The sequence below is a fragment of the Polypterus senegalus genome, chromosome 6 (genome assembly GCF_016835505.1).
Source record: "Polypterus senegalus isolate Bchr_013 chromosome 6, ASM1683550v1, whole genome shotgun sequence".
NCBI classification, from domain to species: Eukaryota; Metazoa; Chordata; class Cladistia; order Polypteriformes; family Polypteridae; genus Polypterus; species Polypterus senegalus.
Window position 1 is genome coordinate 82,132,946 of NC_053159.1, and position 13,084 is coordinate 82,146,029.

Here is a 13,084-nt window from a genome sequence, read left to right on the forward strand (position 1 = left end):
GGCATTGGATTTTGCTTTGGTTTAAGATGAACAATCATAACACTTTCTGTAATTAATAGAATTGTGTTTCTGATGGTTCTGACTTTTTTTTACTTTTTGTGTATAGCAGTGTGTTTGATTTGTTAATGCATTGTTATGCATTTTTGTTGGAGATAGTGATATTCCTTCTACCCTGAAGTATTCAACCCTAAATTCAGATAATGGTTTGTTTATTTTATAATAGGCTTTGTTTGCATGACCTACATACTCTGTGCATTTACTCTGTACAATACTGCTAATACTGCAGATATTTTGTATATGTTCATCAGGTATGTATATTAATACTCCTTTAAATGAAAACCTTTATACGTGGACCAGCCACATCTTTTTTCTCTCCAAGTGATAAACACTACTTCAGCCATACAAGAACCAGACTCTAGAAGAGGTGGACGAAGTAGTTATTTGGTTCTTATTAATGTACTTTATTTTCAACCTTGTACTGGTTACATTTCATGAATGAGTGTGGAGTTAGTATAGTTGTCTAGGAAAAGACTCCCTGGGAGCAGCAAGAAGCCAGGATCAGTATATTGAGATGTGAAGTGAAAAACTGGCTTTTTGGTGATAATTTTAGGGCGAGTAAGTAGGTGAACCACCCCACCACTTAGACAAGAGTTGAAGGCCTATGTAAAAAGGCCCAGAGTAACAGCAGCTTATGTTCTATTTACTTTATACATTGTGTTCTGTATTCCTTAATGTGAAATATACTGTATGCTGTTAAAGCATATCAGCTTTTTAATACTCTTTGCTCTAGTGTCAATTGGTTGGGGGGATGTTTGTTAAACTGTGTTTTGACTATAATAGGCAATTTTATATTGGGGTTTCGCTATTAGCTTTCACTAGCAGCTTTTACTTGTAGTGTACAGAAAGCACTTTTTATATTATTTTTCTTGGAATATAGCAGCATTTGACCATTCACACCTATCTAGAATCATTATTGTATCGAATATAGAGCATTCACATATGATAGTGTATCCTTAAATATGTTATAAGGATCTGCGACAGCTGATGCCACATGTGCTTTTGTGTAAGAGAAAATAGAATGGTGTGCCTTTTTTTAGATGCTGTTCAAATCAGTCATTTTCTAACCTGCTTATTCCTGAACAGGGTCATAGGTGGTGCTGGAGCTTATCCTAGCTAGCATAGGGTGCAAGGCAGGACCAAACCCTGAGCAGAGTTCCTTTCCATCACAGGGTGAACACACGTACACACCCCCAACCACACACTTGGGCCAATTTAGTATTGCCAGTCCACCTAACCTACATGTCCTTGTACAGTGGGAGGAAACTGAGCACTCAGAGAAAATCCATGCAGACACGGGAAGAACATGCAACCATTCCATGTAAGCAGGAACTAGGATGCACACTTCCACTGCCCCACCATTCTGCCCTGCTGTTCAAATAGTATTGTTAATTACTGAATCCATATTTAAGACTTGAATATTTTTTATTAAAATGTATTCTTTTGAATCTGTTTGAATTTTGATTAAATTGTCATCATTAAAAAGCATTACTACAACAGTTTTAGTTGGAGGATTATTTACGGGAATATCATGCCATTCATCCATTATCTGGAAATCAACTACAGATGGGTCACTTACTTTATTAATAATCCCATACTCCTACTTGCTTATAATTCATGTAAATGTACCGAAATATTCATTTTAATTTATTGTAATAAAATTTAAATAGTTTTTTTTCTCTTTACAGAGGCTCAAGAAAGAAAACAAATGAAAAAAAAAGAAAAAATGAAGCAACGAAGAGATAAATGGCTAAACAGTAAGGATTATGATTTTAAAAACAGCAAACATATTCTAATGCTGTAAAAATATAGAAAATACTGTCCTTGATATGCTATGAAAATTTGCATTTGTGTAAAGCATAGTAGAAAAATTAAAACATCCAATTATTTTAAATTAAAAAATGAAGAAATAATTTTTAATTAATTATGTATAATAAGCAAAGAAGGTAGGCATGTTATTCTTAGCTATAGTAAAAAAAGGTTTTTTGACCACCTCAGCTGTCCTAGTAAAATTAAGGGTGTTAAGAGCCACAGCACAAAATATTTACTATATTTAAATATGGGTTAAATAATTTGATTTATTAAGTATGCGTAACAACATTAAAACTGTCCCACAGTGAAATATCTTCTGAAAAAAATAGTTCTAGCTGTTCATTTGTACTTGGCAGAAGAGGTCACTACAGCAGTCAGGACTGAAAAGAAATGGCCAGAAAATGTACTTTGTATTTAACACAACATATATTACAATACAGTTTATTTTTGCATAGTACTCTTAACTGAGTGTAAGTACAGAGCACTAAGATAAATTAACAGGTAAAATGCAAGCATATATTATATATTACAGAATTATTACATATAAGGTACAGATTTGTAAAAATGTAGAGACTGAATTAACATAAATGGAAACCAACAATATATGTGCATTAATTAATTATGGCTAGTTGAGAATGTTCAGTTTTTGGACTGATATGTGATTAAAAATAGCAATTATGCAATGGTAAAGGCCAAATGGCCCAGGGTAGTCAAGGTATGGAAGATCTATTGTTTCCTTTTTATAGACAGGGTCAAGTACATCTATCTGCTATCACACAGGACCACATTTATGCCTCTAGAACTGCTTGAATCATTTGATTCTTCATTTGAACGATGTAGTAAAAACTTTCTCTTGCATATTTTTTAGCAGTATAGTTATGCCGCATACCACACATTCTGTCTCTTCCTAAATGTGTTATATTGCAATGAGGATTGGGGTCTGTACAGCCTACTGGATTTACATTTTTTTTTCCTTCAAAATGTTTATTTTCAATGTTGCCTAAACTTGGCTTAAAATCTCATTAATCTTAAATGATGTTTCTAAGAGTGAAGTTAAACATGGTAGGTTTGAAATCAACCAAAATTAAAATAAATACTTCTTGTGTGTCAGAAAGAAAGGTTTTAATGTCAAAATTGTCAAATAATGCAAACAGCCTGGAATGAACATGTTCTCCTAAATTTCAAAATGTGAACGGCAGTATGTGATAAAATGATCAAGTATTAAGATAATATAAAAATTTGAATGTTATCTTGAGTCAGTTTAAAAACAGTTCTTTTTCCAAGACTTTGTTAAGTCTACTGAACATAATCCAGTGTACTTAGCCATAATACATATGAGTGAGGACTAAAAATTTCCTGGAATTAGTCAATAGCACAGGAGTAGAGTGTAATTATTAAGTATGCCACTAGGCATCCTACGTTTACAGTCTGCTTAATCAGTACACCGAGTGCCATCATGCTGAGCTGATGGAGTGTATAATTCCTGTGTCCATTCTACAGTTGTGCAGGTGACTTCAGCAATTTCTTTTCCCAATCCACCAGGACAGAGACAATGATGACTGCATTTTTCAACATTGACAGGTTTATTCAGAAAGAGTTTGTTCACTGACAGACTATTAGTGACATTACATTGCAATGCTGAGGCGTCTACAGGAAAGCATCAGGAAACAAATTCACTGTATTTTTTGGTCCCCCTGGTGTTTCGACTGGGCATTCAGAGACAGTGTCTGCTCATTTTGCTTCGTATTTCCAAAGTACCAAAGCAGTTAGAGCTATAGTTTATCCTTGATAAAAGGAATTAAATGAGACAGTGATATATTCCTTATTAATGTAAAACCCATTTTCTAAATAGTTTCTCATAATTTGAAATTAGCTTATAGATTGATTTCTAAGCAAGCAATTACAACACTGTACCCTAAATTTCTGATTAGTTTCTCATAATATGAATTTATATTGTACATTGATTTCTAATTAAACAATGGCAGTACTGTCACCTGTGTTATGTAATATGTTAAGGGTGTAATTGTAGTTATTTTAGACATTTATCTTTATAACTGAATTAGTCTGTCATCCATTTGTAACAGTTTCTGATTTGTAGAACAAAATATACTGTGGAATATGTAATGAAAGCACTCACTTTGGTATGTGCACTTTGTTTTGTGATAGAAGTGTATGACTTACAGTTAGCAGTCAGCCTGTGGAATACGCTTTACTGTCAACACAGCTTGCATGCACAGAGCTTTTGCAGTGTAAACAATCAGTTGACCTGTGCAGTGTACTTCACTGTCTATGCCTGCATCACCATTGGTTTCCAGTGAGTGACAGTGCACTGTCATGCCTCCACTAGCCATGAGTTGGTTTAGAACTGAAGCTGAATTTAGTGGCTGAGGTACCCCACATGTTTGTTATGTGTGTCCCAGCCTAAGCTCTAAATTGTGACCAAGGTGAAGCTGCAAGGCCCAGGGGTGAGTGAGTTTTTGTGTGACAGAGAGAAAACCCTTAGCATTTTATATATATACTGTAGATTGCTATTTGTCTGGAATTGCTAACCAGTCCAATTCTTTCAGGAGTGTTAATCTCAAATTTTCATCTTTGACGCAATATTTGAGGTATGTCAAGTTTAACCTTTTTGTTATGACATGTGATACATATGTTTTGACAGTCAATCTTATGGTATTGTTGGAATATATGTGTTGAAGTACTTAGATCAAAATGAATGTTTGAATGTTCTCATGAATCTTACATTCTGGGGTGTGCAACATAAAGCTATGAAATACAAGTTGATGATTAAAACAGTCTACCCATTGCAGACTTTAAAAACAGAATGCCAAAATTATAGTAGCTTACTCTCTCACATGCCATTGATTGGAAAAAATGCTGAAAGAATGTTGGCCTGTTATATACTGTGCCTGCTGCAGGTATCCAAAATTTCACTCTTAAACCTTTTGTATATCCCCAAGTGCTTTCAACATTAAAAACTCTTTAGTTTGAAGTGATATTTCCATAATCATGACTGGAAAAACTATCATAGAATTTTTCCTCAGGGTATGCTTTACTTGTGTAAGAATGTGCTACAGTATATCTGCAGTCAGTTATAATGAAGATCCAATTATCCTTTTACTAAATCTGCTTAATCCAATCCCAGAGTCACAGAATACTAGAAATACTTACAGATGCATCAAGCTCAAGACAGGATCCATCATAGGGCACACTTATGTCAACACATACCTTGCCAATAGAGAATAAAACAAAAGTGGTATATGAAAGCTACATTGAAACTGACCAGAAAAGGATTCAGCTCTTTCACCTTAAAGTTGTTGTGCTATAGTGCCATCCTAGTGAATAATCATACCACTAGTCAATAACTGTACATTTAAAAAAAAATCTTTGGATGTTGACTGTGTATCATATAAATTCCAAACTGGCGGAAATTAAGTGAAATAAAGCCTTTACCAGTTATGTTCAGCTTTTTAAATTTCAAGAATCAAAACAAGTCAATTGAAGACGTTTTATTTTCCAACCCAAGTCAACTCAACAAACTAATTTATTAATCGTGATAAATTTAGTTTTTCCCAAAAACAGATCATCAACAGTGACTCAAATCTTAGCCTTGGAGGCACTGTAAAATTTGATGCTTAATGACAAAAGAATACTAAGAACCTTCAGAAAGTTATTCTATGGGGCATCCTGAGCTTTTATCATTAAATGTCACTTTTAATAATTATGCTGTGCAGTGTGGTATTTGCATATGTTTTCAAAATTTACTTCAAAACTACTAGACAAGTGCTAATCATTCACTGGGATGTCATTCCAAATTTCAGAAAACTCTATAGCATTATGTAAAGTAAACTGTATAATTACTTCTCAAACTATAGTTTTTTAATACGTTAAAAAGAACTTCAAAATATGTCGCAAATTAAATAGTTTTAAAAATGGTCTCAGTCCAGATGTATAATCTGCAATATGACAAATCAGTCACATAAGCAGTAATCTACTTTGCATAAAAATCTGACAAGATAGATGAGCATAGACAGTTAAGCAGATTATTACACGTGTGTTAAAATCACATCCACCTTTGCAGCCTCCCCAAGAATGTCTCAGTGTTCTTTAGTTGCTTGAGTTTGTTTGATAGAAGGTTAATTATTAATCTTTGTGAACCTGGTTGATCAGTCTGAACTGATGTACACATACCCAGAATGCTGTAAATCTTAATTCCATATTAATAACTGAAAGCAGAAACTGTTCTGCTGAAAACAGTGGTTACATTTGAAAAACTAGAAATTTTAACCTGATTTACAATTTTTCACCAAAATTAGTAGCACCACTAGACAGACTATATGAATCACAAAATCTAGTAATGCAGGGTCAAACTCTGTCTTTTTCATAAATGCACAGTTTTACTAATTTACTGTTAGTAATACAACAGTAAATGTATACTGTTGATTTTTATAATAAAGCCAACTTTAGGATAGTCCTTCAGGTTCTAGCCAAGTTGTCAAAAGTATAAAAAGATGCACTACATTTCAGTTTATGTACAAAGTTCAGAAATTGGTGAAGGTATACTGATATCAAAAATTTTTATGGTGATTTTAAAACTGTTATTATAACAGCAGATAAATATGAGTTGTTTTTTATGATCTATACTAATAAAAGCAAAGCCCTCACTGACTGACTCACGGACTCATCACTAATTCACCAACTTCCCGTGTAGGTAGAAAACTGAAATTTGGCAGGCTCATTCCTTACAGCTTACTTAAAAAAGTTAGGCAGGTTTCATTTCGAAATTCTACGTGTAACGGTCATAACTGAATCCTACTTACGTACATATATACGGCCTTAGCCTGCAGCTCGGTCGCCGTGTGAGACGGAGTTGCGTCACCCATTACCACACCTCCCACGTAGTTGGCTGCCCTTCCTATATTGCGTCCCCTATACCCATGCCTCCCACGTAATTGAGTGCCTGCCCATATAAGGCCGTCCGCCAGCAGCAATCCAATAGACACGCTGCCACTACGAGGCGTTTGTCATGCCTAAGACAAATACGATTTTCGCGACATACAAGTTTAGTGAGAAGATGCAAGGTTTAAATGAGACTTTTGATCACTTTGTAACGGAGTTAAAATTGCTGGTGAAGGACTGTGCTTATGCAAACGAAGATGAGATGGTCAGGGATAGAATAGTGTTTGGCACAAACTTGGCAAAAGTGCGAGAGAAACTTTTAAGTGCCGGGTCTGAGCTAACATTAAATAAAGCCGGGGACATCGCAAGATTGCACAAGATATTTGCGAGATACAAGTTTAATGAGAAGACGCAGGGTGTAAATGAGACTTTTGATCACTTTGTAACGGAGTTAAAATTGCTGGTGAAGGACTGTGGTTATGCAGACGAAGATGAGATGGTCAGGGATAGAATAGTGTTTGGCACAAAATCGGCGAAAGTGCGTGAGAGGCTTTTAAGTGCCGGGTCTGAGCTAACATTAATTAAAGCCATGGACATCACAAGATCGCACGAACCACAGCTGAGAACCTTCGATGCATGTACTCCGAGCGGCTCATGTGAACGCAGTACGCACACAAAAAGCAAGAGCTCCAAAGAGAGCTGACAAAAAACGCATTACACAATTGAGAAGGCGGCAAAAGAATATGAAGCGTGTGATGCATACAAGCATATTCATAAGTGCAGGTACTGCGGAAACAAAGCACACGATGGAAAAAGTCAATGTTCAGCTAAAGACAGTGTAAAAAATGTGGTAAATTGAACCACTTCGCTAAAGTTTGCAGGACTGGGAAAGGTAAACCCATGCATGCAGTGTGTGATGTCTCAGATAAAGAGGAAGACAAGCTGTTTATTGATGCAGTAAGAAAGGAACACCCCTTAACTCAATTTTTCTTTTTGTAAAAACTTGATTGATTTGTATGGATTACAATAAAATTAATAAAAATATAATAAAAAAAAAAGGAACAACCCTCTGAAGCTGAACAAGCCTTTGTAGTCATATCAATAGGAAAGCAAGGTGTAAAGCTTAAGTTTAAATTAAGTTCATAGACACGCTGCCACTAAATATTCGCAGGCAAATCAACACCTTAATACTGGGAATGTCTGTTAAACATCTTAAATTCATGAGTACCGATTTGGGTAGTGAACAGTTCGATGAATGAAACCTGTTATCTTTACAATGGTTGACAAACACGGAATATAACTTGAACACAACAAATTCTCCAAATACGAATCTGATTAAAAGAAATAATGATAATCAAATCCTTGATGACAGCAACACTCATAACAGTCACAAAACAATTACATTGACAATCATATTACATTATTTTTAAAATGTTTCCTTTTCTTTTTCATAACTTCTTTAACACACGACTTCTCTGCTGCGAAGCGCGGGTATTTTGCTAGACTTTAGTAAGACGTAAACCAGCTTTTTACTTGCTGCATGGATGCTTAACAGTTGTAGCACTGAAAAACAAGGCAGACAACTTAGGTTCAACAGTGAACTGGAATTAGATAGGAACAAAACAATGTATTTAGCATGCTGAAGAAGTACATAAAAATCTGCCTTTATTACAACTGTAGAACCAAGAACAGAGCACTAAGGTAGACACCTGCATTATGAAGAGGTGTGTTTAAAAAAAAAAAAAAACGATAGGCTGTCTGCTTTATTAATGATGATATAAGATTACCATTCAAAAATATGAATATACTGGTCCTGGAAGTGATATGCAAGTCACATCTGTAACGTACAAAAATATATACATAGAATGTCTGTATAATGCCAAAACAAACAACCATTCTTTTACAATAAAATTTCAGCTTTTGCCTTTGAAGAAGTTTTTCCTGTCTTTTTTTATATATATATATATATACATTTGAATTATATTTGACTAAAGACATTTGATCTGAAAGGTTTAATCAGTGATAGCAATAGCATTTTATTTTCAAGATTTAGGTGAAGGCAATTTATTTTGTGGGAATAACTGTAATTTGCTGAGAAGGAGGAAGAGTACTGTCTCAAATATATGAATATAGAGATATCTGTGGTTCCGAGAGGTTATGCTTGTTTATAAAATGTGAAATTAATGTGGTGGTTTTATATATTATGCTGTTGTTGGTAATCTATCCTAAGCAGAATGTAGTACATAATTCAAATCTCCACCCATTATGAGCTTGAGAGGTCATATGGAAATTAACACAAGGTCTTTAACCTTGAGTCCTTTATTATCTATAGTCAGTGTATATATTAGGTAGGAAATATTTAGATTTGTATACTCTCCCCATCACCATAATAGAGCGCACTTTAAGGTCTGGTGTATATCAGTGGCTACAAATGAGATTTCTTTTCTGAGTTAAAACTTTCACCCCTCTGAAAGTCCTATTACAGTTAGAATGAAGAATTTAAACTGTCCGATCTCTTGCTATTTAAATGGGTCTCCTACAACAGTGCAACATCTGCCATCAAGGAGGTAAGATGTCATCAGTCAGTCTGTCATTTTCAAATTGTTTAATACTGAACAGGGTCACAGGATCTGCTGGCACCTATCCCTGCTAGCACAAAGTGCAAGGCAGGAACAAACCCTGGACAGGAGCCAGTCCATCACGGGACAAACACACACACTCCAACCACACGCTGGGGCCAATTTAGGATTGACAATTCACCTAACCTGCATGTATTTGGAAATATATATATTAGGTGAATTTGTCGATCCTAAATTGGCTCTAGTGCTGCCTCGCAGTAAGGAGACATGAGTTTGCGTCCCGATTCCTCCCTACATGAACTTAATATGTTCTCCTCGTTTGCATGGGTTTCTTTTGGGTGCTCCAGTTTCCTCCCACAGTCCAAAGACACAAACCCTGGTCTCCTTACTGCGAGGCTGCAGTAAAAAGTGAAAGTACGTTTCCCACTTAAGTTCACAATTGAATCCTTTCATGTTACAGCTTTATGGGAGATCTATATTACAGTTTTTTTCTGTTTTATACATAATTTTGAGGTAAAAGAGAAAGATAAGGTCTTTTCAGGTTTTTAATTTTCACCACAGATTTTTCCTGTAATGCGGCCAGTCCTTAACTGTCAATAAAATAACAAAGAAAGTCTCAGAGTAACATAGAGCCTAAATTGTAAAAAAATAAAAAATGACTTGCTCTTTATCTCTATCCCTTTAGCACTCCTCTGTGCTCCCTCATATTTCTAACCCAAACAAGGCTATGATGAAACAATTGGACTCCCGTTCTCTAAAAGCATGGCATACCCTAACATAGCAGTGAAGGTAATTGTTGTTACAGACTTTAATGCAGACTTTAATTGTGTTACACAGGTAAGTAATAAAGCAGTAAAAAATGCAGAAATATAATTTTAAAATAAATGAAGTACATGAAAGAAAAAGAAAAACATTTACATGAAACTGCAGTTGTGAAAGTGCATGCCATGTTAGATGTGCATGTTTGTCTGAATTGGTTTTACTTAGCAATTTTAGTGTAATCTGCACTTTTCACAAGCTTGTCAGTAATCTAAATTATAAGAGTACTATCCTTGTATACATCATATAGGGCCTCTACTGATGACTTTCCTTCATGTAAGACATACTTTATTTACCTGTCTTCTTTCTCTCCTGTCCATTAATCAGATTGTAGTGCAAATTCATAACTTTGATATCAATGGTTTCTAGCTTTAATGCTAACGTTCACTGTGACATACTATTAAAGGATTTTGGAAACTTTAAGTAAGCTATAAAAGTCACAAGTGCATATGTCTTCCCATTTTTATGTAACTCTTAAATTGTTTTTTTGTAAGTCATTTAGTTGTACTTACCGGGAATTTAAGTATTTGTTATGTGGACTGTAGGATGGAAAAGGTCTAATTAAAATCAGCCAAATTAGCTTTTCACCAGGAAGTTACCTTTTAAAAGGAGAGGATGATTAGATGAAAAAGCATCAAGGTTGAGAGCATGAGGGGCAAGTAGTGTGAGAAAAGTAACTTGTTCTTATAACTTACTTGTTCAGAACTCATCAGGAGAGCTCAATGGTGGTTACGTTTATTTTGGAATTTACAGATCTGGGAGTGGCCTTTACTAGTAAGCTAAATAGTTTATTTTGTAATCTGCTTCAGAAGTTTTTCCTCTACCCTTTCCTCTCTTAATTATGCATCCCATGGTTTGTTTTCTTACCTGATTTTAAGGAGTAATTCCTTTTTTGCATATTTGTTTTGCGGTTTGTGCCATCTATAATTTTTGTAAATAAGGGATACATATTGCAATGCTGACAGAATTTGTCCTCTAATTCATTTATGAGGAGAATTACCTTAATAAAACTGGCAAGAAAGGGATCCTTACCAGTAAAGAATTTGTAAAATTGTATTTGTAAAATACTTCTACTTGTGTGATGTGGCAGAAATTGTTGTGGTCACGTGAGGCTAAAGTGGAACTTTTTGCCTTTAACACTAAGAGGTATGTGTGATATAAATATACTAGTATATATTAGTTAAGTAATCCTATCGTCACTGCAAAATTTGAAGATGCTTTCCACCTACATTGACTGCCAGTCTGATCAGGATTGATAAGAAGATGAGTGTGGCACAATAAAGACAGATCCAGGAGAAAAACCTTCTACTCTCAGCCACAAAGTTTAAATTGAGCAGGAAGTTTGTTTAAGAACAATATAATAATCTAAAGCCCACTACCAGATCACCAGCTAAGTGGATGAAAATTATGAATGATGATGATCACTATTATAAGTGATTTTCTTTGAGTGGGTCAGACCCAGATCTTAATCTCATTGAACATTTGTGTCAAGACCTAAAAACTGCTGTCCACATCTAAACCCCAACTGACGTGGCTTAATTTGACAAATTTTGCAAAGAGTAATATGCAGATCTTACCGGTCATGTATAAAATTACAGAGACTTATCTAATAATTGGTGACATTTCAGTGTTTGAAATTACATTTTTCAGTGGTGTATAATTGTTGTTAATTTTTGGGCAGCACTGTGAGAAAGAAAAGAAAATACAAATATAAATTTCAAATCATGCTGATCAAAATCCCAGGTTGTGACAATCATTTATGTGAAATGTGTATGTGAATACTTTTTCAAGCTACATATTCATTTGCCCTTATATTTCTGAATGTTACAATGCAATAGTATGCATTATGTTTTGTTTTTGTTTTTTTTTTCTTCAAAGTTCTGCATTTGCATATTCATTATACTCCTTTGAAATGAATGTGATGTAATGGTATTTAGGTGTGCCACCTTAAATTACAAAATTAAAGTGTAAATGGAGAAAAAAAAACTGCATATTGACCAGATCTACATGACCTTGTAAGTATTAAACAGTATAGAAAGCTCTCATCAAGGCCTATTCTGACTACTATTCCAAATTAAGAGGCTCATCCATTCATTAGACTTCTACCGTTCTGAAAGACTCAGTTGAAGCTGTTTCGCAGCTCTTGCTGAATTTAGTTAAAGCATCATTATTAAATTAGATTGCAGTAATTCCAAACTTGCCATCATTGACTGCTTATTAATGAACTGAAAGTCCTAAAAAATGATAGACTAGTAACATTTTTTGCAAACATTTTTTTAGAAGAAGATAATCCTGCAAGTTTTTTTTTTTATAATTTTAAGCACATATTTAATGAAAAAGTCAGTCTCTTCTTTTGTCATGTCACAAAAATTGCCTTAATTCATATTTTAAGTAAATACATTCTGTGACCCATTTCTAAAACCTACTTATATCAAGAAAATGTATTATTATTTATTCGTCAGAAACCAACATTTGATAGAGCATACACACTCATTTAGCAAATTAAAACACAATAAGTTGCTTTCCTCGTTTAAAATGTGTACTTAATGTGAAAAGCATTTGGAAAAAAAATGCACAGAGTAGAGGCAACAGTACTAATTTGGATCTATGATATTGTAGGAATCACAGAGTCATTGCTAAATTTGAGTAATGGAGAAGAATGTAATATTAGTGGCTATACATGCTTCACCAGGGATAGACAAGGAAGAAAAGGAGGAGGTGTGGCGCCATATGTGAAAAATATTCAGGCCCATTATTTCAAAATGGAAGAAAGGAACTTGGCCTAACCATTGTGGGCTAAGCTAGTAAGGAAGAAAACCAAAGATTTGATTATTGGAGTTTGCTACAGGCTGACAGATTAGATATTTTAGGCAATAGCATATTATTTAATCAAATAAGACAGAAGTGCAATATAGAGG

The 13,084-nt window shown here is 34.6% G+C and overlaps 1 protein-coding gene across 1 annotated transcript in view; it reads left to right on the forward strand.

Annotated features, from left to right (window-relative positions):
• The window catches only part of fam207a (family with sequence similarity 207 member A), a 121,320-nt gene that overhangs the window by 51,304 nt on the left and 56,932 nt on the right, over positions 1-13,084 (forward strand). The window contains exon 4 of the mRNA XM_039755062.1: positions 1,746-1,814. Coding sequence (XP_039610996.1) covers positions 1,746-1,814 — 69 coding nt within the window. The remainder of the gene's footprint in view (positions 1-1,745; positions 1,815-13,084) is intronic.